Below are 23,686 nucleotides of genomic sequence, written 5' to 3' on the forward strand. Positions count from 1 at the left end.
ACCAATCATAGCGCGTCCCCCCCAAGACGGGGCTTTCCATTGGCCATTGCCCACATCCATCATTCCCCCGCCGTTAAAGCCCGGCAGCCTATTTGCCTGCCCCTCTAGGACCCGCCTTCCAAATCGAGTCCTCCACGACCACAGAGAAGGGTGAGCAGAGGGTAATCTGTTTTTGAGCGCTCCCATGCCACCTCGCAGCCAATGGGGAGGGCGGGCGGGGGCGCAGGGCGGTGGTGATAGGCTGGTGTGGCGGTGACGTTACAGGGTGAGGGGTGGGCACTAGGTTTGAATTCGAGGCGGGCACCGGGGGCGGGCCGTTGGCGCTGAGGCGATGGTGATGGCGGCGGGCCCGGACCGACTGCCCGCGCTGTGCAGGCGGCGGCTGGCGGAGTTCCTGCAGCGGGTGGATGATGTCCACCTGCTATGGCTGCAGGAGATCGGTGAGGAGGCGGCCAGGATGTTTGGCAGGTACTACCCCACCACCACCCCCCCCCGCTCCGCGGCCGCTGTAGGCCGTTACCGGCCGCCCCCCGCGCTGAACCCCCGCCTCTTCCCTCCCAGCCACTACAGTGATGAACCGGAGCTGATGCCCAAGACGCCGTCGCAGAAGAACCGGCAGCAGAGGAAGCGTTTTTCCGGCCTGCAGGATGAGAGCCAGACGCTGGGCAGGAAAAGGTGGGCCCGTGGGGAGCTGGGGCCAGGGAGGGGTGGCCGGGCTGGAGGCGAAGCGTGGGGGCTCCCTTAGCGCTGGGGGAAGGGGCGACCCGCGGGACGCCGGGAAAATCCGCTGCAAAGGTGGCACAATAACGTGCTTCCGCAGTGCATCTCCCCCACACTCATGGGGTTAAAGGCCCAGTTGGGCGCTTCGCCCTAGAGCTCTCAGCCTGGTGGCCTGGACGTGTTATGATACCATGGCTTTCAGGAAAAGCCCTGTTACTCTTTCTGTTTTATAGGTCTGTGCTTCTTCTTTTGTTATCTCTCCTGCTCTGAAGTGATTGTGTGTGTTACTTGCTGCCTTAGACGCCTTCATAGAATGTGTTGGGTTGGAAGGGACCTTTAAAGGCCATCTAGTCCAGCCCCCCTGCAGTCAGCAGGGACATCTTTAACTAGATCAGGCTGCTCAGAGCCTCATCAGGCCAGGCCTTGAATGTCTCCAGGGATGGGGCCTCCACCACCTCTCTGGGCAACTTGGGCCAGTGTCTCACCACCCTCAGCGTAAAGAATTTCTTCCTAATGTTTAATCTAAACCTGCCCTGCTCTAGTTTAAAACCATTGCCTCTCTTTCTGCATTGCCCTGCTTTCTGCAGCTCTGTGTGTATTGAGCTCTGTACACAGACCTTACAAATAAGGATGTAGACACGCTGTTTCTGCTTACTGTGTTTTCACTCAGGGACCTGCACACGGGCTGTTCTGATAGGAGTTCTGGTCTATTCCTGAATCCAGTTCCAGTCTAATGCACTGTTTCTATTGTTAGATTATCTAGAAAGAGGAATAGCAGTTTCAAACTGGTGCCCTCCCCACGATACTCTCAACGACTCCGAAATAAAGAAAACATGGAACTAGTCAGGGCTGAGATCAAACAAGTCTCTCCACCTCAGCGTGTGACAAGATCCCAGGCTGCAACATCTCATAAAAGGTCGGATACCCTCCTTGAGATCCTTCCTGTCCAGCAAGTAGAAGAGAAGATTCCCTCAACAGAATCTGATGTCAGTGATTCTGTTAGCACTGAGCTACACCTCCAGAAAAGCGCACCTAAACTAGCAGCGAAGCTCTCCACAGCCATCCTCTTGAGCTCAGGTGATGGCTCTCCTGAGGAAAGCAGGGTTGCCAAATCACTGCTGGGACCTGCAGCCTCTGAGCTGCAGGTCCCTCGTACTCCTGAGGCAAATGATGCAGGAGAAAGCGAGGCTGCACCTAAGCTGCAGACAGCAAAGGCAGCTAATACTACTGTCATTTTAAGTGAAGAGCCTAGGCTGGAGGAGGGAGGTGACTCTGCTCAGGTACAAGAGGGTTCTGACGAGGAGCCTTCCCAGCGTGTAAGGGATAACCCAGGGACTCCAACAGGCTCTAGGCTGAGCCGTCGCTCGGTGCGCAGAAGTCTGATGGGTAAAACTTCCATGACTCGCAGAACCTCCTTGGCAGAGAAATACTCACTAGCCAGCAAGAGGGAAAGTATGATCCGGAAATCTATCAGCAGGACCATGGTCAAGAGGAAGGCAGCTCGGAAATCATCTGTGTCCTCCAGTTGCATGGACGGTAAGTTTGAATGGCACCAGATGAGTTTGCTTTGGACCTTTCCTGCTTTTTTTGATCTACTGCTTTTTGCTGCTGGAGGGAAACAATGTTATGGGGCTAGTTCTTCAGTTTGGGAGCAGCAGCTGGCCTTCCTAGGCTAGGCAAGCTGCAATTCAGCATGGATGTTCTAACTTGCTTTCTAGAGATGTATGTGCATAGAGAAACCCAGGTAACCATGCTAGTTCATGGCCTATGAACTCAGCCTTATAAAGATCATCTGGGAGAACAGCCTTAATGTCTTCTGAGTTTCTGTGGTGGCAGCTTGCCCAGCTGAGGAGGAAGCTGGCCAACGGGCTTTGCTGCTGCTGCTGGTGGCTGCTTAAGGGGGTTATGGGCTCTCACAAAGGCCTGAATGTTTTCTGGGAAATGAGATAGCTATCACAAATTCACTGCTTCCTAAACAGAATCAGGCTGCTAGTTACAGAGCTTCTCTTTTGATAAGGTAATTTTGAGGTTGAACTTTGTAAATTTATTAAAAGTCTTCCAAATTTTCACAGTTTGCAATAGAGGCAGGCTTCAGCAAAGGATAAACTGATTTAAATGTTCTTCAGTGCTACTGGAGTGCGCACATTGTATTTGGTGCAGGAGACAAAGCGATGGATATAACCTCTCTTTGTTTCAAGCTGAGGGAAAGAAGTGGCTCATAAGTGGTGGACTAGTAAATGGCTCCTGAAATGCAGGTGATGCAAGAGAACCTCTTCCATGCAATTTGATGTTGAGGAGAGACTGTCTCTTTTACACAGCATGTTTCTTTGTTTGAAGGGAGAACTAATACAGCTGAAATAACGTTACTGTGATGTGTTCATCTGCAGCGTTCTAGCTTTGTGGGATTTGTGGTGCATAAAAACTGACTCTTCTTGAAGAGTTATACTGGTTTTGCTGTAGAAAGATATATTTGGAGAAGTGCTTTAGTGGTTGTTTTTTTCTGTATCAATTTAACTGCTTTAGCTGAATGTTTCTGCAGAACCAGAGCCCTGCAGTCCCCAGTACAGGGTTTCCTGTGCTGGTAACAGGGTAGCGTGGAGTGCTGTCCAAGTTTCTAAGTGCAGAGTTGAGGGCTCCCTCACTAAAAATGAAACCATAGGGAAATGGTCTCATCTGTAATGTTGAAAAGGCACTGAAGTAGCTTTATTTACCCCGTTTAAATGATCAGTCTGTATTGTCTGGATTTGGATTACCTTGGAGGTTTAAGGAAGGCTTTGTTTCTTCCCTCTGTGCTACTCGACGTGACTGTTCTGCGTAGTCAAAATTTCTAGGCGTAACGAGAGGAACTGATGTTTCAGGCAGCTCCAGTTGAGGTCGTTAATGTCTGAAAGCCCAAAGCAAGTTAATTGACTGCAGAGTGTGTCTGCTGTGCCTCTGATGCAGCAGGTCTTGCACTGGGTATGTGTACCGCATGTGTGTCGTGCTTCCTTCGATAACATCTGTGATGGAGGAACGGGAGCAGACTGCATGCTCTGAGATGCAAAGCCTGCCCTCATGTACTCCACTCGGGCTGAAGCTGCATCTCCTTCTTAATTATTAACAGCAGTTTCTGGCTGTGCTGGTGCTTAAAAGCCAGCTACCACGGAGCCAGCTGGAGTGCTTAGCAGGCACCAGCCCTCGGAGTGGAAATAATGCTAGGTTTAACTTCTGCCAACATTGCACATTGGCCCTGCAAAATGAGTCTGAGCCCAAACCTAGTCACTCTTAATGTAAGCTCATTGAATATAACTTTAAACTCATCTATAATTGAAAGTGTCTGTTTTCTTTTATTAAAATTGCAGGCAGTGTTTTCTCTAGTGCTGCTCAGGTGTATACTCGGCTGCCCTGACTTGCAGTGGCATGCATCGGTGTTGCAGGAGTAACCCAGGAGGCAGAACCAATGCCTCTGCTGGAGTCTGGAGTGAACGTTGCTCCTAAAAGGAATCTTGGCCTGTACCTGTGTGTTACAGCTCTGGCATTTTTTCTTTTCCTGCAGTCTCCAGCTCTGGAGAGGTGCCAGAGGATGAAGAAACAGTTGTCAAAGCTGGGTGAGACTACTTTAAGATATTTCTTTATCCTTAATGCCTGGAGGACTTTTTTACAGTGATATTCTTGGCATAAAATGCATTGCTTGCAGATAACAAGTGGCTCTCCAGTTTCCTTGATGTTATTAAACAAGCCTGCCTTTTTTCTTTATTTTTTTATAGGCCTCCTCCTGGACCTTGTACCCCCTCCAAGTTGGTAAGATTTGAGCAGAGATTGAAAGCGTTTCTGTTTGGGTGGACTTGTGAGCAAACTGTGTGGAATACACCTCTTATTTGTTACTGGGGAATTAGGGAGCTCTGGACACAGCCGACCCAGTCAGCCTGCTGCTTTGCACTTGAATAAAGAGGGCACAGAGCACTCAGCTCCCGTGTGTGCAGGAGCCTGTCCATAGCCTCCCTATCGATACACAGGCTAGAGACAGTCTGAGATTGTCAAGTCTGTTTTAATCGCAATGATCCAAAATCATCAAAACAAAAACCAGCAAAGATTTATTTGGAAAATGAGCATGTGCGACCCAAGGCTTATTTTGGATGCGAGCAGAGGTGTTCTGTCAGTATGGCGTTACAATCTGAGATACATTTAAAGCCAAGGCTAGCTTTGACTAGAAAATATCATTCTCTCTGTCGTTTTGCATAAATATATTCAAATGTAAATGATGGGTTGATGCATGCCAGCACTGAATACCGACCTTGGTATTGCTGGCATTCAGAGTCGAGTCCTGCTTTCTGGCTCTTGCTTCTTAGCCTCTTGCTAGAGATCAGTTGTATGAAAATTCAATCCTGAATCTATACAGATAAACAACCTTCTTATAATTCAGGGAAGTTTTTTTTCAGTTGGACAGAGTCACAGAATCACAGAATGGCAGGGGTTGGAAGGGACCTCTGGAGATCATCCAGTCCAACCCCCTGCCAGAGCAGGGTCACCCAGAGCAGGTGGCACAGGAACGTGTCCAGGCGGGTTTGGGATGTCTCCAGAGACGGAGACTCCCCCACCTCTCTGGGCAGCCTGTGCCAGGGCTCTGCCACCCTCACAGCAAAGAAGTTCCTCCTCGTGTTTAGATGGAACTTCCTATGGTCAAGTTTGTGCCTGTTACCCCTTGTCCTGTCGCTGGGCAGCACTGAAAAGAGCCTGGCCCCATCCTCCTGACACCCACCCTTTCAGTATTTATCAGCACTGATAAGATCCCCCCTGAGTCGTTTTTTTTCCAGGCTGAGGAGACCCAAATCCCTCAGCCTTTCTTCATCAGAGAGATGTTCCAGTCCTCTCAGCATCTTGGTAGCCCTTTGCTGTCCCCTCTCCAGCAGTTCCCTGTCCTCTTTGAACCAGGGAGCCCAGAACTGGACCCAGAGCTCCACATGTGCCCTCCCCAGGGCAGAGCAGAGGGGGAGGGTGACCTCCCTCCACCTGCTGGCCACACTCTTCCTGATGCCCCCCAGGATGCCACTGGCCTTTTTGGCCACAAGGGCCCATTGCTGGCTCATGGTCTTCCTGTTGTCCCCCAGAACTCCCAGGTCTCTTTCCACTGAGCTGCTCTCCAGCAGGTCACCCCCAACCTGTCCTGGTGTGGGGGGTTATTCCTCCCCAGGTGCAGCACCCTGCACTTACCCTTGTTGAATTTCATAAAGTTGCTCTCCGCCCCACTCTCCAGCCTGTCCAGGTTTCTCTGGATGGCGGCACAGCCTTCTGGTGTGTTAGCCACTCCCCCCAGCTTTGTACCATCAGCAAAACGTGCTGAGGGTGCACTCTATCCCCTCATCCAGGTCATTGAGGAATATACTGAAGAGGACTGGGCCCAGTACTGACCCCTGGGGAACATCACACATCACTGACCTCCAACTAGACTCTGTGACCCTAATCACAACCCTCGGAGCTCTGTCTTTCAACCAGTTTTCAAGCCACCCCACTGTCCATTCATCTAACCCATGCTTCCTAAGCTTCCCTATGAGGATGCTGTGGGAGACTGTGTCAGAAGCCTTGCTGAAGTCAAGGTAGGCAACATCTACTGCCCTGCCCTCATCTATCCATCCAGTCATGCCATCATAGAAGGCTCTCAGATTTAGTCAGACATGATTTCCCCTTGGTGAATCCATGTTGACTGCTTCCGATAGCTTTCTTTTCCTCCACATGTCTTGAGATGACGCCCAGAACAAGCTGTCCCATCAGCTTTCCAGGGATGGAGGTGAGGCTGACCGGCCTGTAGTTTCCTGGATCTTCCTTCTTGCCCTTTTTGAAGACTGGAGTGACATTGGTTTTCCTCCAGTCCTCAGGCACCTCTCCAGGACCTTTCAAAATTGATGGAGAGCAGCCCAGCAATGACTTCTGCCAGCTCCCTCAGCACTCTCGGGTGAATCCCATTGGGTCCCATGGACTTGTGGATATCCAGTTTACTTAATTGATCTCTAATTTGATCCTCCTCAACCAAGGGGAAGTCTTCCTTCGTCCAGACTTTCCCTGTTACCTCCGAAGTCTGGGACTCCTGAGGGCTGGCCTGAGCAGTAAGGACTGAAGAAAAGAAGGCATTCAGTAACTCCGCCTTCTCTTCATTCTCTGTCACCATGGCTCCTGTCTTGCCCAACAGCAGGCCCACATTTTCCCTAGTTTTCCTTTTGCCTCTGATATACTTGAAAAAACCCTTTCTGTTGACCTTGATATCCCTTGCCACGTTTAATTCCAAGGAGGCCTTGGCTTTCCTCGTTTCATCCCTGCATACTCTGACAGCATTCTTGTACTCTTCCGAAGTGGTCAGTCCCTTCTTCCACTTACTGTAAACTTCCTTCTTCCACTTGAGCTTTTTCAGAAGCTCCCTGCTCAACCATGCAGGTGTCCTGTGTCCCTTGCCCGATTTCCTGCTCTTAGGGATGCACCGATCCTGAGCTTGGAGGAAGTGATGTCTGAATACCAACCAGCTCTCTTGAGCCCCCCTGCCTTCCAGAGCCCTAGCCCACGGGATCTCTCCAAGCAGTTTCTTGAAGAGGTCAAAGTTAGTGGTCCTGAAGTCCAAGGCTGCAGTCCTACTTGTTGTTTTGTGCCTACTACCCATGATCCTGAACTCTATCTTCTCATGATCGCTACAGCCAAGACTGCCCCCAACCTTAATGTCCTCCACCAGTCCCTCTGTGTTTGTCAGTACTAGGTCCAGTTTCCTTGTTGGCTTCTGCACCACCTGTGTCAAGAAGTTACTATCAATAGACTGGAAGAACCCCCTGGCCTGTGCATGCCTGGCGGCGTAGCTTTCCCAGCAGATACTGGGGTGATTGAAGTCCCCCATGAGAACCAAGGCCTGTGATTGTGAGGCTACCTTCAGCTGTCTGTACAAGGCCTCATCAGCTTCCCCATCCTGATGAGGTGACCTGTAATAAACACCCACAACAGTGTCCCTCATATTTGCCTGCCCCTTAATCCTTACCCACAAGCTCTCAACTCTCTCTTCATCCGCCCCCAGGGAGAGCTCGGTGCATTCCAGTTGCTCTCTCACCTAAAGAGCAACTCCACCACCTCACATTGCTGGCCTGCCTTTCCTGAAAAGGACATAGCCATCCATGACAGTGTTCCAGTCATGTGAGCTGTCCCACCATGTCTCACTAATTGCAATGAGATCGTGGCCCTGCGACAGCACACAGATCTCCAGCTCTTCCTGCTTATTCCCCATGCTGCGTGCATTGGTGTGTAAGCATTTCGGAGAGGGAGTTGTGTGTGTGCTTTTCACCCTCGAGGGGTGGTAGGCCTTCTGGTTCTCAAAAATACTAGCAGGCTGCCCCACAAGTGCCGAGCTACTACACCCAGGCACCTCACTGTCAAGCCCAGTTGCATCCTCACCCTCCTTCGAATGCAGTTTAAAGCTCTCTCAACAAGCCCCAATAACTCTTGTCCTAGAACCCTTTTCCCCCTGCAAGATAAGCTATTCCCGCCCGTTACCAGCAGGCCCGGTGTCTTGGAAATGCAGCCGTGTAGAGGTTGTACACTATTACCATTTCTATATTTTTAAAGCTGCTTTTGACCTTTTCATTAGCTGGCAGATTATACAAAGCTTGTCAGTCTTAAACAAGCACAGAAAGTTGTAAATATCATTCAGGTCAAAACGTATCCCTTCGCAATTCTCACTGCCTCCTGAGGAAGAAATCCCAGGATTATGTCAGTGTTTTGTCCAGAATAATTTTCAATAAGCAAAGACTGAATTAACGGAGTGGAGCTCTGTGGTCTTCAGTGCTTCTGTAGGCAAGGACAGGCTGATACATGCTTTTATGGCTGCACTTGTCAGTGGAGCTGCAAAAGTTCAAATTCAGTTTCTCTAGTGCCTCTGGATTTTTAGCTGCCCTGAGTTACAGTTGTAGAAAAGCTTAAAGGGAAAATGGGGAGAAGAGAAAAATGAACAGGCTGCTTTGCAGATCTGTGAATAGAGAATTCATATCTCTTGTTTCTGTACCCTGATGGATTTATAAATACAGTCTAGTCCATGTAGTGTATTTGATCTATCCTTGATCCTCATCTTTTATTTCTATACCACTGCTGGTGGGAGTGGGACCTCATAGCCTGTCCCATTCTTAGCCTATGTCACCAGGTTACCTCGCTCTATCTATCTATCCATCTATCAGCAGTTTTCTTGGCAAACCAAATGTGGTTTGATTCCTGTGAGCAGCATGAAAATGCAGTGAGTCAGCAACCTTCTCAAAGCAGACGATGTCTTTGTCTCTAGGAAGGTATAAAGACAGTACCTGTGTGCGTGCTGTTACTTCGAGGTCAGATTCTTCTCGGGCCTTATCTTGAATTAATTAGATTAATGCCCTTCTCTTGGGCCACAAGGTGCTTCCTATACTTAGCCTTAGGAGAAGACCCTACAGAAGCATTTGGGGAGGATAAAGTTTCCATACTCCTTTTTCCTCCTCTTCCCACCTCCTTTGTGTCTGCCAGCCTGCACGTTGGCCAAGGCAGGCTGGGGGAGAGGAGTTAATGCGTGCATTGCTCACAGAGCGCAGACTGCAAAAGTGCCTGCTCTCTCACAGCCTATAAAACCATTATCACAACAGAAGTAATTTTGTACGGTGTAAGTGCAAAGGCAGCAAATAGCAATGCATATCATGTTCATAACAGAAACAGATAAATCAAGGAAATGAGCTGTTTGTCTTTGCTGTCTCCCTGTTTGTCCATTTATCACTACTAAGTGAAATGCGCGCTGCCTGACTCTTTGGCAGAAGCCCAGCAAGTGTAAACAGATTTCCAGCTTGAAATGCTTTTGTTCTTAATAGTTTATGAGTTTGTTCAGTTGAAGCAGCACGTCCCTCATTGTAGAAACTTGTGTTCTGTTAACGTCTGTGCTTCTAGTGATGACACGATATCAAGGAATTTACCAAGATGGTGTCCCGAGGTACGTTTCACAGCTGCAGGTTAGGACTTTGCTCTGGGTACTGGTACCAGTACTTCATACTACGCATTCTCTGGTGATATTGCAGTGTCCTTGTCAGAATGACATCACCATCTGAAACAGTAATTGCCCATTTCTGTGTGAGAACTGTGCTGAAACTCATTTGTTTTTCCTACAGAACCCCCAAAGTCCGCGAATGTCACTTCGCTCTCGGACAGTCAGCAGAAACAACGATCCACCTGCAACAAACAGCAATGGTAGCTTCCAGAGGGGTTTTGTGGCAGAATTTTAAAAAGTCATCATTTGTTGGGAGGCTGACTGGGAAGTTTGAAAGATTGGCTAGTTAGTTTGAGAGCCCAGTTTGAAAGACTGATCTAAACTTTGACAAGCAAGGATTTGTTTCAAGAGCTGAGGGGTTAGGAAATTCTGTGCTGGGGTTATTTTCCACCCTGGGAAGCACATGGAAAGGGATGTAATGAAGATGCAGGGGTGCGTGTTGTCCAGGTTATGGGAGGTCGAGCTGAACCCCGTTCCTGAAGCGAGCAGATGCTCTGTATCTGTGCTGAACACGATGGCACCGCATTAGGGCAGACTGCACACCCCAGATTGCTGAACGGCTTTGCTCTGTGTTATGTCTAGGTTGGAGCGGTGCTGTGCAGTTGCTGAGAGCAAGAAAGGTCTCGTGCATAATTCATGGCAGGGTTTTTTGCTGTTGAGTGAGCTTCTAAATCTCTTGTCTGCTTTCAGGGCTGTGTTGGAAGGGATTATTTTTCTGCTAGAACTAACTGTATAATTACATTTTCTTTCAGAAAGCAACTTAAATAAGAATAGGGAGACCCAGGAACCACCTCAGAGTGCCAGGTATGTTCATAGGATGGTTCCGGTTGGAAAGTGCCTCTGGAGATCTGTAGTCCAGGTCAAAGCAGGTTCAACGCTGAAATATTGTTAAATGGCTTCAGTGTTTTGTGATTAGGAAACTTTGGCAATAAGTTTTCTCTGCCTTTGTGAAAAGAGGATTTAATTTGTATCTTCTATCACATTAGAAATTTTTTATTGGATATTTACTTGTGCATCACAATGAAATATCTTTAAGCTAGGTTAGTCTTACGACCTTTTTTTCGACCTGACTTTGAGACAATCAGGAGGATTTGCCATGTGTGATGGACTGTATTTTTCTCACAGGAGACAGCCAAGTTACAAGAGAGCTGTGGATGAATGCTATGATAATCAGCAAGCAGAAGATGGAGGGCTTTCTCCTCCGAAAAAGAAGATCCCATCCCCTGCCTTCCCAGCCAGCAAAGTAAGATCCTCATAGCCCTGATGTGCTTCACCAAGACCTGTTCCTCGCTCGTGTTCCTGAGGGTTGTTTTTGGCATTCCTCTCGTAGGTTGTGCGTCCTTTCAAAACATTTTTGCACACTGTGCAGAAGAACCAGCTCCTCATGACGCCAAGCTCTGTGGGGAGAAATGGAGTAATAAAATCCTTTATCAGGTACAACACTCCTCTCCGGTCTGATCCCAAGGTAAGATGAGACTGTTGTAAACCAGTACACGATGGTCTGATGAGTGTTGAAGTTAAAGCACAGATGTGAAAGAAACTTTTCAACCCATATTAAACTAAGAAGTAACTTTAAGCTGTCTCTTTACACTTACGTAAACTAAATAAAATAGTGATTAGCCAGCTTCCTAAAGAGTTCTAATGTGGACTCTAATCTTTATTACTGCAGCATTCCCCTGTGATATTAGCAAGTAACAGCTGGGAATGAAAACTGGGAAAGGAAAACCAAGGGATTTTGAATACTGCAGTTGAGGCATATATATAACTGAAGTCTGCACATCCAAAGTCTCCTTTCTAGGACTTTTCTAATGAATGAGATCTGAGCAAATGCTTCTTAAATCCAGTCCCTAAAGGGGGCCTACAGGAAAGATGGGGAGGGACTCTTTATCAGGGAGTGTAATGGTAGGACGAGGGGGAACAGTTTTAAACTGAAAGAGGGGAGATTAGATCTGAGGAAGAAATTCTTGGCTGTGAGGGTGGTGAGCCCCTGGCCCAGGTTGCCCAGAGAAGCTGTGGCTGCCCCATGGAGGGGTTCAAGGCCGGGTCGGACGGGGCTTGGAGCAACCTGGGCTGGTGGGAGGTGTCCCTGCCCAGGGCAGGGGGTGGAAAGAGGTGATCTTTAAGGTCGCTTCCAACCCAAACCATTCTGTGATTCTATGAAATCCAAAGTTCTGATGTTCTGAGGTTTTTCATACCTTTGAAGCTGGTAGAAACTTGAGCCTGTCCTGACTCGAGACCGCTGGGTCCGTGAGACAAGTATGCCAGTGTCCGGATCTAATAGGCATTGGTATCCATGTAGAGTAATTGTTGCAACCAGCAAAGACGAAAAACACACCTCTGCTGTTTGCAGGGAGATGCCTCTACCTATGCTACCAGAGTGAAGTTTACAGCATCACAGGGGGGACACTCCTGTACCAAACAGAGTTTGGGTGGATGGGATTTGAGCAGATCTGGTTCTATATTTCCAAAGGGAGTTGGTTTTCCCTGTGTTCTGCTTACACGGGCCAGTTTGGTCATAAGTCGTGATCATTCAATTATGTGGGCTGGGCTTGCAGTAGGAATACTACCTGCATCGCTGATGGGCAGCCCTCACTCTTACCTGCGTTTAGATTTGGTATTTAACTCGGCAGAGAAGCCAGTGTTCAAGGAAAAGCAGGTTTCAATCAGTGTGATGAAGTTCCTGTTCCAGATGGTGGTCTGACAGTGTCAGGCAAGTACAAGGGAGTAGCTTCACAGGTGCACCGAAGGACGGGCTAGAAGCTGGCGTGCCCGGCATAGAGTGCTCGTGCATAGCTGCTGGGTATTGTTCTAATACCCAACAACTTGCCTGCAAAATACAGTAGTTCTAGGGCTTGTTTTCACTGGCAGGAGGGTTGGTGAGGGAGAGCAGAGCATGCTGCAGAAGCGGGTTTTCCTGCATCTAGCAACCTAATAACAGAACTTCTTTGTATTGCTTGAAGCTGTCATGGTTTACTGCTTAGAGCTTTGCCCTACTCCAGCAGATAAGAGAAGTCTGTCATTAGGAAGCAGTGAAGGATTCCAGCTCCAGTCTCACTGGTGTTCCTGCTGACGTTAGTGTCTGTATTGGCAAAGGAGCTGATCTGCTGAGAAAGGAGTCTTCTGACTAGTGCATCCTCCTTTGCTGTCAGTTCATTCAATGTTGTATTTTGTTTCACGCCAGTGCGGGCAACTTCCCCTCAGGGCTTTATCTGTGTCGGGGCTAAACATCACTAAATAGCACCAGAGCAATAAGATATAATTGTTAGTTTTAAATTAGCTGGTTTGGATAGTAATATCACCAATCATTTACACCATGGAGCCCAGCATAAAGTAATCACTTGAACAATTCAGTGGGCTTGTACTAAGACCAGGCCTGTCATAATTAGGCATCTGCAGTATCAAATCTGGCATTAATTTAGTTTATCTTAATCTGTTTGCTGCGACTGCGGTGATGGCTGGATCTTGCTCTTCTAATTGACAGCATACTTAGGCTGAGTTAGCTGGACTGTTTAGAAAAATGAGGAAAATGCTCCGCATTTCTGTCTAGATGACATACGGGGCTGACTGCATGCTTGAAACAAGCTGCAAGCACTCTGTCTAAATGGTGGTGGTTTACCATGAGAGAGCTTTGTGGGAAGCAAAGATGCCAGCGGGAGCTCTGAATTGAAGCAAGCAAGGTGTTTCCTAGAGCACCATCTGTCCCCCACACTCGCTGCAGGAAGTCAGTTCATTACCAGGCACTAGCACTGCTTTTCTGCTTCTTTTTACCAACATAAATCGCAGTGCTGTCTGTCTGCAGTCTCTGTGGAAGCTGCCTCAACTTCAGGAGCTGATGCTTCTGTTTCAGGTTCCCAGCTTCTTCTCTTGCGCTCTACGATTAGCACCACTCTCTTGTTTTCCATCACATCTGTTCCCAAACATCCATCACCACATCCCAGGCTACCTGAGCTCTGTTTCAGGCTTGTTGCCATCCTTTGGTTCTGGCTGCAGTTCCTTGGTGTTACCTCTGGGCCATTACTTGACCTGAGCAAGTTGAGGTTAGAAAGAAACCCTGGCAGGTGGGTATAACACATTTCAATCCACCTCAGGAAAAGGAAAGACAGAAGCTGGAGACTCTGAGGAAAAAGCAAGAAGCTGAGGAGCTGAGAAAACAAAAACTGGAGGAAGAAAAGAAACGGCGACTAGAAGAGGCAAGGCTGTGAGTATATGCTTTCTCTCTTGTCTGGAGTGCTCTGTCTGCGCCTGTAGGTCCCTATATCTAGGTCTTGTATCTTGCGGAGTCCATACATGCAGGAAAAATTCTCGTTGGCGTGCTCTCACACTGCAAAGATGGTATTTCTTCTCATAGTATCTATCTAGAATGCTAATAAAAAGTCAGCTCTCCTAGCTGACTGCTTCTTCAGCTTTTCTTCTTAAGTCCCCTGTCTCAGGTTGGAGCTTAAAAATATTGGTAATGTTCAAATGAATGGTGTATTTGGTTCATTGAATTTCATACTGTGTCTGTTGACCTTGTAATTGAGTTGTAAGGAACTCATCTAGCTGGACTACAATGATCATAGAATCATAGAACTGCGCGGGTTGGAAGGGACCTTTTCAGATCATCGAGTCCAACCATCAACTTAACTCTGACAAAACCCACCACTACCCCATGTCCCTCAGCACCGCATCGGCCCGGCTTTTAAGCACCTCCAGGAATGGTGCCTCCGCCACTGCCCTGGGCAGCCTGGTCCAATGCTTAATAACCCTTTCGGTGTAAAAATTGTTCCTAATACCCATCCTAAACCTCCCCTGGTGCAACTTGAGGCCGTTTCCTCTTATCCCATTGCCTGTTCCTTGGGAGAAGAGATCGACCCCTCCTCTCGGGGAGCTGTAGAGAGCGAGAAGGTCTCCCCTCAGCCTCCTCTTCTCCAGGCTGAACAGCTCCCTCAGCCGCTCCTCACAAGACTCCTGCTCCAGACCCCTCACCAGCTCCATTACCCTAAATAAATAATAAAGCTGCCCTGTGTCCTACAGGAAGCGTGAGGAGCGTCTGCGCAAAGTGCTGCAAGCTCGGGAACGGGCAGAGCAAATAGAGGAAGAGAGGAAAAGGCGCATTGAGCAGAAGATAGCTCTGTTTGATGAGAAGACTGAGAAGGTAAGGGCCAATATACCTATAGAGCTTATTTGGGAGAATAAATACTCTATTGAGGTAGATGATGCCACGTGAGTGTGCCTTCCAGAAAGAGAGGAACTGAGGCTGCTGAATGGACCAGAGAATGGTTGAATAAAGATCTTTCCAGAAACTTCTGAGTGACTGCCTTTCTCTTGGTTACAGCAAATGGCAGATGAAAACACTTATTTTCCAGAATTATGAGTCTAAATGGGCTTTATTAAGGCTCTGTTAGTCAGATGGGAGTAAGAACTTTGAGCAGATAAAGCCAGCCTAATGGCTCTGAGGCTTTATCTGCTTGAAGCTGATCTCCCATCTGACTAATGGATGAAGAGGTGAAAATAAACATACTTCCTCCAGACCCTTTCTTTATCTGAGACTTTCAAACAATTTGCACATGTGACCATAGCAGTTGTTTGTCTGCTTTAATTATCTCCATCTGCTTTGCTTATTTCATTGTTCTGGGAATATATTTTGATAGCTTTTGTGATATTAGATGTCTAAATACCAGAATAGGATCAGCTCTTCCTGTGGAGAGGTAAAAGAGGGTCGTGTCCCTAAATATTACCTTTTTAAAATAAAGCAGAGGTCCCATTGCCTCCTGGTGGCAAAAAAGGGAGCTTTTGCTCCCTGAGAAGGTGGGAGCTCTGCATCTTTGAGCCTTACTGCTGTGATATTTCACAAGCACTGAGAACTGTCCCACCTGAGACTCGGGTATTCAGCTAGCTCTGTGTGTGTCTCAGGTGCGGGAAGAAAGGCTGGCAGAAGAGAAGATCAAAAAGAAAGCAGCTGCCAAAAAAATGGAAGAAGCAGAGGCCCGGCGCAGGCATGATGAAGAGGCCAGAAAACAAAAAGCGCTGCAGCAGGTCTGTGCTGGAGCCCATCCCATCACCCTGCATGCAATTAGGATGGCCGCAATCTGCCACCGTCTTTGTGCAGGGAACCCAGCGGGAGTACTAACACCAGCCAAGGCAGGGCAAATTCCTGGAGCGGAGAGGCTTTGTCCTTAAAGCTCTCCATGATGTTGTGCTTCCTGCTTCCTCTTGCAATGTGCCGTGAGCTCTTAGTGGTGGCTGTGACCCACATTTCTTCCCCAGTTCTGGACAGACTCTTACTAAAGACCTTAATTTGTGGATCTCTCAGTTAAACCTGTCTCTCAGAGATCCAGAGCCTGGTGGCCATTAGGCCCTTTGAGGTACATTGTGGGCGGGGAAAGGCCAGGACTGAGATAACTGGAGAGATGATGCACCTACCTTAAAAGCAGTGGGACTTCAGCCCTGAGTTGTTTCCCCCTGTGTAGTGACTTGGGCCAAATAAGGTGTTCCTGCTCCTTTATTCTGGAGCATGTTCCTGTACAACGTGAGTAATTGCCTTGTTGGGCTTACTAGGAGGAGGAGGAACGTCGGCACAAAGAGCTAATGCAGAAGAGGAAGGAAGAGGAGCAGGAACGTGCCAGGAAGATTGCTGAGCAGAGACAGGCAGAACAGGAGAGAGAGAAACAGCTGGCTGCAGAGAGAGAGCTGGAGAGGAAGAAGGAACAGGAGAGGATCCAGGCAGAAAAGTAAGACAATATCCATTTATGTACCAAATTCTATGCTGGGACTTTGAGAAGAAGCAGGAACCGAGGGCACTAGTGAATGGCCCAGGAAGTGAAGAGCCACTTTGTGCTGTCAGCGCAACTCTGGACCATCGTGGGTGCTGCGCTGCCAAGAGGAAATTCTGGGCTAAATAATGTGGGGAGTGCCCTGAAAAGCTGTGAGACAGAGCGGTTTGCAGCAGGCGCAGGAATGGGAGGGTACCCCTGCGTAGTTTTGAGAGTGATGGTCTGTTGCTTTGGTTCTCAGGCTGCGTGAGCATCAGGAGAAGGCTGCTCGCCTGCAGAAGGAAGCGTTGGCTGCTAAAGAACAACTGCACAAGGAGACGGAGAAGACAGAAGTAAGTACTCTCTCCTTGTAGCCGGGTAGAGCCACATGGATCTGACGTCAGTAGCCATAACTGTCCGCAGCAGTGAGCTGGGAAGCCATCGAGAACCCTGATGAACGAGTTGTTGCACTTCTGAACTTGAGCAAAGCAAGGTGCTCTTACCCTGTCTGCCCTCTGCCCGTTTCCGAAGGTGTGCCTGCTCTCTTAAGGTGGCAGCCATGCAAGAAGGACACATAAGTGAGGTTTTTGGCTTTTCCCCCTTTCTGTGCCCAGGTGTATCTGTACCTCTCTTGATATCAAATGGCAATTAATCCCAGACTTTTCAGAAGCAACATCTCAACTTTACATTTGTGCCACCTTCAGCCAGACTGTAGACTTTGTCAGGTTATTTTCTGCAACAGTCACTCAAGCATAGATTAACGAAGCAGGTGTTTTTGCTTGTGGTGTTGAAGAGGAACTTTTGATGCCTTGGCAGTCCATGCCATCTGAGTAAAGCAACTGCAGCCGCATAGGCTCAGGGCTTTGCTTAACTTGCAGTGTGCGTTTTTACTGGAGCAGAGAGAAAGCCCCCAGGTGTTGTTCAGGCAGCTTTTGGAATATTCCTTCTGAAGAATTTGCCCGCAGTAATTGCTGGGAATTGGTAGCAAAGCCCTTGCTATTTGGACTGTTCCTTTTTGGTTTATATACAGTCTGGGAGAACTTGCACTTTCAAGACAATTTGTGAGAAAGAACAGAAGGTTAGAATAGTTGGTTGGAAATTGTCCAACACTTGCCTGAAGTCATCGTCACTCCACTTAGCAGAGCTGTGGCATTAGCACACCGACAGCCGTTGTCCAGCTGCCTCCAGGGAGCTGAATTCCTCGGCGGGGTCCCTGTGTGCCCGGCAGGACCCTCGCTCTGTCAGCGGCATGAAGTTGGCAGGGTCTGTGGTCAGACATCTCTACTACTTCTGCTGTTAAGGCTGGGTGGGATTTATTTCACCTGATTTTAGGCGTCTACTGTTTGAGTTAGCAGCCTCGTGGTTTCCTTTGGATTCAGTAGGGAAAAGTAAGTGTTCATAGGGTGGGATTCTTTTGCCCTACTTGGGATGGTTACTGTGCAATGGGACGACTTGGCCTCTAAAAATACCGTTTATTAGTTGAAAAAGAGGCTAAGATCAGTAGCACAGACTTTTCCATCTGCAGATGGTCAGCTGGTTGCTGATGTTTCTATCTTGAAGATAAAGGCAGTAGCAAGTTTTTCAGAGCATGAGGTTCTTGCACTATCAGAGGAAGGCAACTAATGCCCTTAAACGGGAAGGTCGGTTTGTTTGTGCCACTTTGAGGAAAGCTCAAACCATTGCATTGCATTTGTTCGCTGTCTGCACTGTGTTCAAAGTGCTCCTTAGCGCCATAAGCAACAAAGACTTGCAATTAGATGCTTATTTTTTTTCCATATCAGAAAAATGGATCCCTGGATTAGCAGTGTAGCTTAGTTCCTAAGATTAATTCATTTGTGATGTCGGCTTGCCAGCAGGAGGAGCAGAGGCTAGCAGACATGAAGAGGCAGCAGCAAGAACAGAAGAAACTGCCAGAGGAACAAAAGGCTAAAGATAGAGCCCAAACACAGCACCTAGAGAACAAAGAGGTAATTCTGCTCTCTCTGGTGAAATTTCCTTAAGGGATGACATCAGAGAACTTTGACTGCAGCACTGACATGCTGGTACAACGGGCAGTTTTACCCTCTGCTTTTTATATTCCCTTTCAATAATGAAGGGATTCTGTAAACTTTTTCCTGGTCATCTGAGGTGGACTCCTGGTGGCTTTGAGTATTTAAATGCCTTTTGGGGAGTGAAAAGGAGGGAAGGGCAGCAGCAAGTATTTGCCAGGGTTTTCTTGTCCGGATAAGGCAGTTGGCTGTTAAAGTTGCCTTGTCTAAGCGCCTCCTCTTTAAATACGGGCTAAGCCTGGCAGGCAGCAGGGATGCTGAAGTGTTATTTGAGTTCAGAGTTGGAAAGAGCCACGGGATGGCAGCAGAGTCTGGGACAGGATTCCGTTCTGGCCTCACTGCTGACGGGACTTGAGAAAAACCTGCAGGTGAATGTACGTGTCTTGAACATTGAAGGCAAATATATGGAACTTATCTCCTTGCAAAGCTATATATTTTAACCTTTAAATGCAAAACCAGCAAAATATGAGTTAATGGACACAGAGCCACGAAGGCAGCCTCTTACGGAGAAGAAAAACTGTTTCCAGCTCTCTAGAGAGATGTTTCATGGTTGGTGAAACTTGCTGGATTAAGTTTTTCTTCATCACTTGCATTTCTCAGTCACGCTGTTGCCATAAAAATTACCATCCAGTTTCTCCTGAGCTGTTATGTGCATATTCTCTACATGGTGATAATCAGTTTAATATTATTAAACAAGCCCGGAGGTTTGGTTGCAGAGTATTTAAAGCACGTTACTCAGCTCCCGCTTTGACGATGTAACAACTGCATTTAAGCCTTGCTTGAGTTGAGTGGAGCCGCTGTATGTATATTAGATGCATCCATTACTGGCTTGTTCATGTCAACCAAAGCCAATTAAGCAGCCTAATTAAACAGGAGAAGGCAACGTGAAGTCATAATTGAGTCAAAGCTTTAGCACTGCCAAACGTCAGGTTTTACAATTACGTGGTAAAGCAAGAGTTGGAATAGTGAGGTTTTCTAATTGACGAGCGTCTCGCTGCTGCTTGGGAGCGTAGCAGTGCTATTGCATTTAATGCCTGTGGAATATATTTGTCTTCTAGAATTCACCCGTCTGCAGTTCATACCAGATGACTCCACAGGCCCAGAAAGATCCAAAGCCTCCCATAATAAATCCAAACAACTACGGGATGGATCTGAACAGCGATGACTCTACTGATGACGAAAGCCAGCCTCGCAAGCCGGTCCCCGCCTGGGCCACGGGTATGTGTAGCAGGGTGATACCCGTCCTGCGCGCCCCAGCAAGCCCTGCTGCAGCTTTGCGCGTACTCTCTTCCAGGAGAGTAAGACCTGGCTGGTGCGAGACTTTGCCCAGTTCCTCCCACTTGCACACTGTAGTTAAAAGTACTGATCTCCAGCAGCATGGCTGGATGCTGAGTCAGGGGCTCCTCCACCACTTGGGGATCTTCTTGCGACCATATTGGGGAACAAATACTCTTTTAAACTGCCTTAAAGGAGCTGCTAGTGTCATTTTGCCAACGTGAAAGGAATAATTATGAACTAGTGCTCTGGCCTTGAGCCTGCTTGACATTGATTTGGCTTAAAAAGCAAAGTAATGCCTGATGTCATGGATCGGGTTTTGGACAGTTGTTGTTCTGGTTCTGAAAAACTCAGTTCCATGATTTGCTATTCCACCCGCCCCAGGGAAGCTAAGAAGTTGCAGGGAAACTAATGGTATCTGCAGGAAGAAACGCTGAGAAGCCTTGCCGCTTGCAAACTTACCCTAGTTGCTGGACAGAATTCAGTACACCCACTATTCACCCTCCAAGTGATCCGTGGTGAATCTTTAGGCTTAAACAGGGTGCTTTAAAATACCAAATACTGCAGGATTTCTTCCATTTGTGATGTCGGTGTGATTAGAGATGAGGAGAGCAGGGACACGCTGCATACAAACAGCCTACACAGCAGTTTCAATTAAAATTAATGAAAATTTAATCCTTTGTTTCTCCAGGAAATCAACTTACCCAAGCTGTAATCCGCCAGTACTACAACCCTCCCGATGTCGACGCACTCTTTGGGGTGATCGTAAGCCCCAAGCTGGAGGACATCTTCTACAAAAGCAAACCGCGCTACTTCAAGCGCACAAGCTCTGCTGTCTGGAATTCGCCACCGTTCCCAGGCGCCAAATCGGCTTCAGGGCTGCCATATAGCCTGAAAAAGTACTGACGGGGCAGCGGCTGTTTCTGGTGCAGTTGGTCTGCATTTCTGCCTCTAGGTGAGAAAAGATTTACCATTCAATATCTGTAAATCTTTACATATTAGCGTTGAATAAATGTCAGCTTTTAATGGCCCTCCTGCATTTTCTGGTTTTGGGGCTTATTTTCTCACTGTTAGGCAAAACACCGAGCTTTTGGGAGATATTGCCTTGGAAAGATGCATCTCCTTCTACCCTTAGCTTGAAGCTGGCAAAGATTTAGACCTTTAAGTGATGAGATTGCAGCACCTAAAGCGGTAGGATCCTGCCCTCTCCAGCCAAACGGGCTGGTCGCAGCTGCCAGCAGCAGAGACGCTGCGTGTCTGGCCCGTCCCTGCCCGCCTGGGCGCTGGAGCCCAGAACCTGTTCAGCGAAGGACCACTGTGCGCATAGAACAGAATCACAGAATCTTCATGGTTGGAAAGGACCCTTAAGATCATCGAGTCCAACCAAACAACCTACAGTCTCTGCCACCAGAGCATGCCCTGAAGAGCAGAGTCCTTTAGGTTGGAGAAGACCTTTAAGTCTGCCACCATTGAGTCCAACTGCAAATGTAATGCTGCCAAGTTCACCACTGAGCCGTCTCCTGAAGCACCACGTCTACATGTCTTTTAAATATCTCCAGGGATGGTTCCGATGCATAGATGTGATTGAAAGAATGAGTTTAACCTTAATCCCTTAATCCCTGCCTTTCTCTTTTCTCCCCTTGGCCGTGTCATTTGTTCACCATCAAAGCTGGCTTTACTTCTAGGCCTGTTTGCACTTCGTGTTCAGTAAGGCAGTGTCAAACGGACTCCGATCAGAACAGTTTCCTCTTAACAGCAAAATACCAGCTCGGAATTTCAGGTCCAAGAGCACTTGGAGTTTTACTCATTCTTTCTACACCTAACTTGCAAACGGCAGGGCCACTCGTGTTTTCTCTGTGACAGCCTCCTGTGCGGAGAGCAGAGCGCCCCGCAGAGCAGCACTGTCTGGAAGATTTTAAGGGGAACAGTTGCACTGGTCTCCGTAGGCCGTTGTGGAAGTCTGGCTGCGTCGAATCAGGCAGCCTCTGTGGTTCTCACCTCAGATTCATCTGTTCTCGCTGCTTGATGGGTTTGAAAGATGGGCGAGCGTTCACGGCTGCAATTTCAGTATGCCAAAGACTGAGGAACACGTTTCTGTGTACTTACAACCCGGTCCTTTAAAAACACCACTGTAGGGAGATTATCCAACGTGTAAGTGAGACTTCTGCCTTTCCTTGTGCATATACTTAATGTTTATAGTCATTAACAGCATATGTTAATGTATAGTAACTGTTTGCAAGCAAATGTCTTTAAAATGATGTAGGCGTTTATGTTGAAGTATGTCGAGTGCTAGATGCTGTGCTATTGATCCCTGGCTTTATCTGCGAGATGATTGTACCTTGATAGATGCTCTGTAGATTGTTTCGTATTTTAGAATGAACACAAACTTTTTGTAAGAAAGCTTGCTGAAATGGGAAAAATTTTAAAGTTGAATGCTATTTGAATGTCTGATAAAAGTGAGTTAAACCATCTCTTTGCGTCTCTTCTGGGCTCATCACAGCTTTTTATTAGAAAAATCCACAGTGTTTTGGCACCTGTCCTTTGGGGTTGCTTTTTGCACTGTTTGCCTGAGATGGGAATGTTCTGTCTAGGAGGAACTTGGTAACTCCTGCTCGAGTAGAAAATATTGGTGCTTTGGTAGCCCTGCAGCATTTGCTGACTAGTTTTAATTTCTTCTTTTGTTTCTGGAAATGGGAAGAGGGACGGTTTGGCATGACGATACGCTCCCAGAATCTTTGCTAAGGAACACAGGACTTGGATCCACCCTGCACTAACCTACATCCCTCACCGTTCCCTCGTACAGCCCTTCTACATCATTCGCTACTTGTGTAACTCCAGAAAACACTCAGATTTGCTACCACCAGGTGGAGCAGGGACTTCAGTCAGAGCGCGCAACTGCAGCACTGGTATTTGAAAACACAAGTAGAAATCCTAGGAAATTAAAACCTCAAGATTTTAAGGAAGATATTTTCACTCCTGATTTCGAGTATTTCTCTTAAGGTTTACAGAAGGCAGGGACTTTTCTTACCAGGTCTCCTCAGCAGTACGTGATCAGGACGAGGAAGATAAACCAGGGCCTCTCAACACATCCTCGGGATCACGGACACTTCAAAGCGTTTCCTCCAGGTTGGTTTTCAGGTGGGATCCCAATCCTATTGCTGAAAATCTAGCAAGAACAGCTACTTTCAAGTACATAGAACTATTAAAAATCACTTTAAGCATGCATGAGAGCTTGGCGTCCTAGCCAAAGCCTTACTGAGGTAACAGGAGAACGGCCCTGTCCGAGGGGGAACGGCCGCTGGGAGAAGGGCCCTGTCGGAGGGAGCTCAGCGCTGGCCCACAGCTGTCAGCCCAGCAGACACGCGGTTGCAGCTGGGGTTGGGAACAGGCCGAGAGCAGGAAGGTGTGAAGGAAACGGAGCCCGGCTGACGCTGCGTGGGTGTAACACAGGCGACACACGCAGACCTCGGGAAGAGAGCGTGTCGCCGCAGGCCATGTCTCCCCTCGGGGGCTGCGTCCCTTGAGGGGGTTGGCAGAGAGCGGGGGAGAGGAGTCTCCATGAAGACTGGAATGCAGGTCCCGCATCTCCCACGGTGAAATGAGAGTGGGCAGGAACTCTGCCTCGGAGAAATCATAGACTCGTTTAGGTTGGAAAAGACCCTTGGGATCATCGAGTCCAACCACCAACCCCACTCTACAGAGTTCTCCCCTACACCATATCCCTTAACACCACATCTGAACGAGTCTTAAACACATCCAGGGATGGTGACTCCACCACCTCCCTGGGCAGCCTATTCCAGTGTCTGACCACTCTTTCTGGGAAGAATTTGTTCCTAATGTCCAGCCTAAACCTCCCCTGCTGCAGCTTGAACCCATTCCCTCTCGTTCTATCGCTAATTACCTGTGAGAAG

The 23,686-nt window shown here is 48.0% G+C and overlaps 1 protein-coding gene across 3 annotated transcripts; it reads left to right on the forward strand.

Moving 5' to 3' along the window:
- The first annotated feature begins 310 nt into the window (after positions 1–310).
- Positions 311–22,240, forward strand: INCENP (inner centromere protein). Of its 3 annotated transcripts, XM_054200505.1 has the most exons (18): positions 311–468; positions 562–675; positions 1,475–2,256; positions 4,256–4,307; positions 4,467–4,500; positions 9,843–9,921; positions 10,474–10,525; positions 10,847–10,964; positions 11,052–11,186; positions 13,810–13,919; positions 14,735–14,855; positions 15,614–15,736; positions 16,259–16,431; positions 16,715–16,805; positions 18,306–18,419; positions 19,559–19,718; positions 20,467–20,730; positions 20,850–22,240. In XM_054200505.1, exons 1-17 carry the CDS (start codon positions 332–334, stop codon positions 20,679–20,681), a joined length of 2,610 nt encoding a protein of 869 aa, XP_054056480.1. In that variant the 5' UTR covers positions 311–331; the 3' UTR covers positions 20,682–20,730; positions 20,850–22,240. The 3 variants fall into 3 exon arrangements, with proteins under 3 accessions (XP_054056480.1, XP_054056479.1, XP_054056481.1); XM_054200504.1 differs by having other exon boundaries at positions 20,467–22,240; XM_054200506.1 differs by lacking the exon at positions 18,306–18,419 and having other exon boundaries at positions 20,467–22,240.
- The last annotated feature ends 1,446 nt before the right edge of the window (positions 22,241–23,686 follow it).

This window comes from Rissa tridactyla, chromosome 4 (assembly GCF_028500815.1).
Source record: "Rissa tridactyla isolate bRisTri1 chromosome 4, bRisTri1.patW.cur.20221130, whole genome shotgun sequence".
Lineage (NCBI taxonomy): Eukaryota > Metazoa > Chordata > Aves > Charadriiformes > Laridae > Rissa > Rissa tridactyla.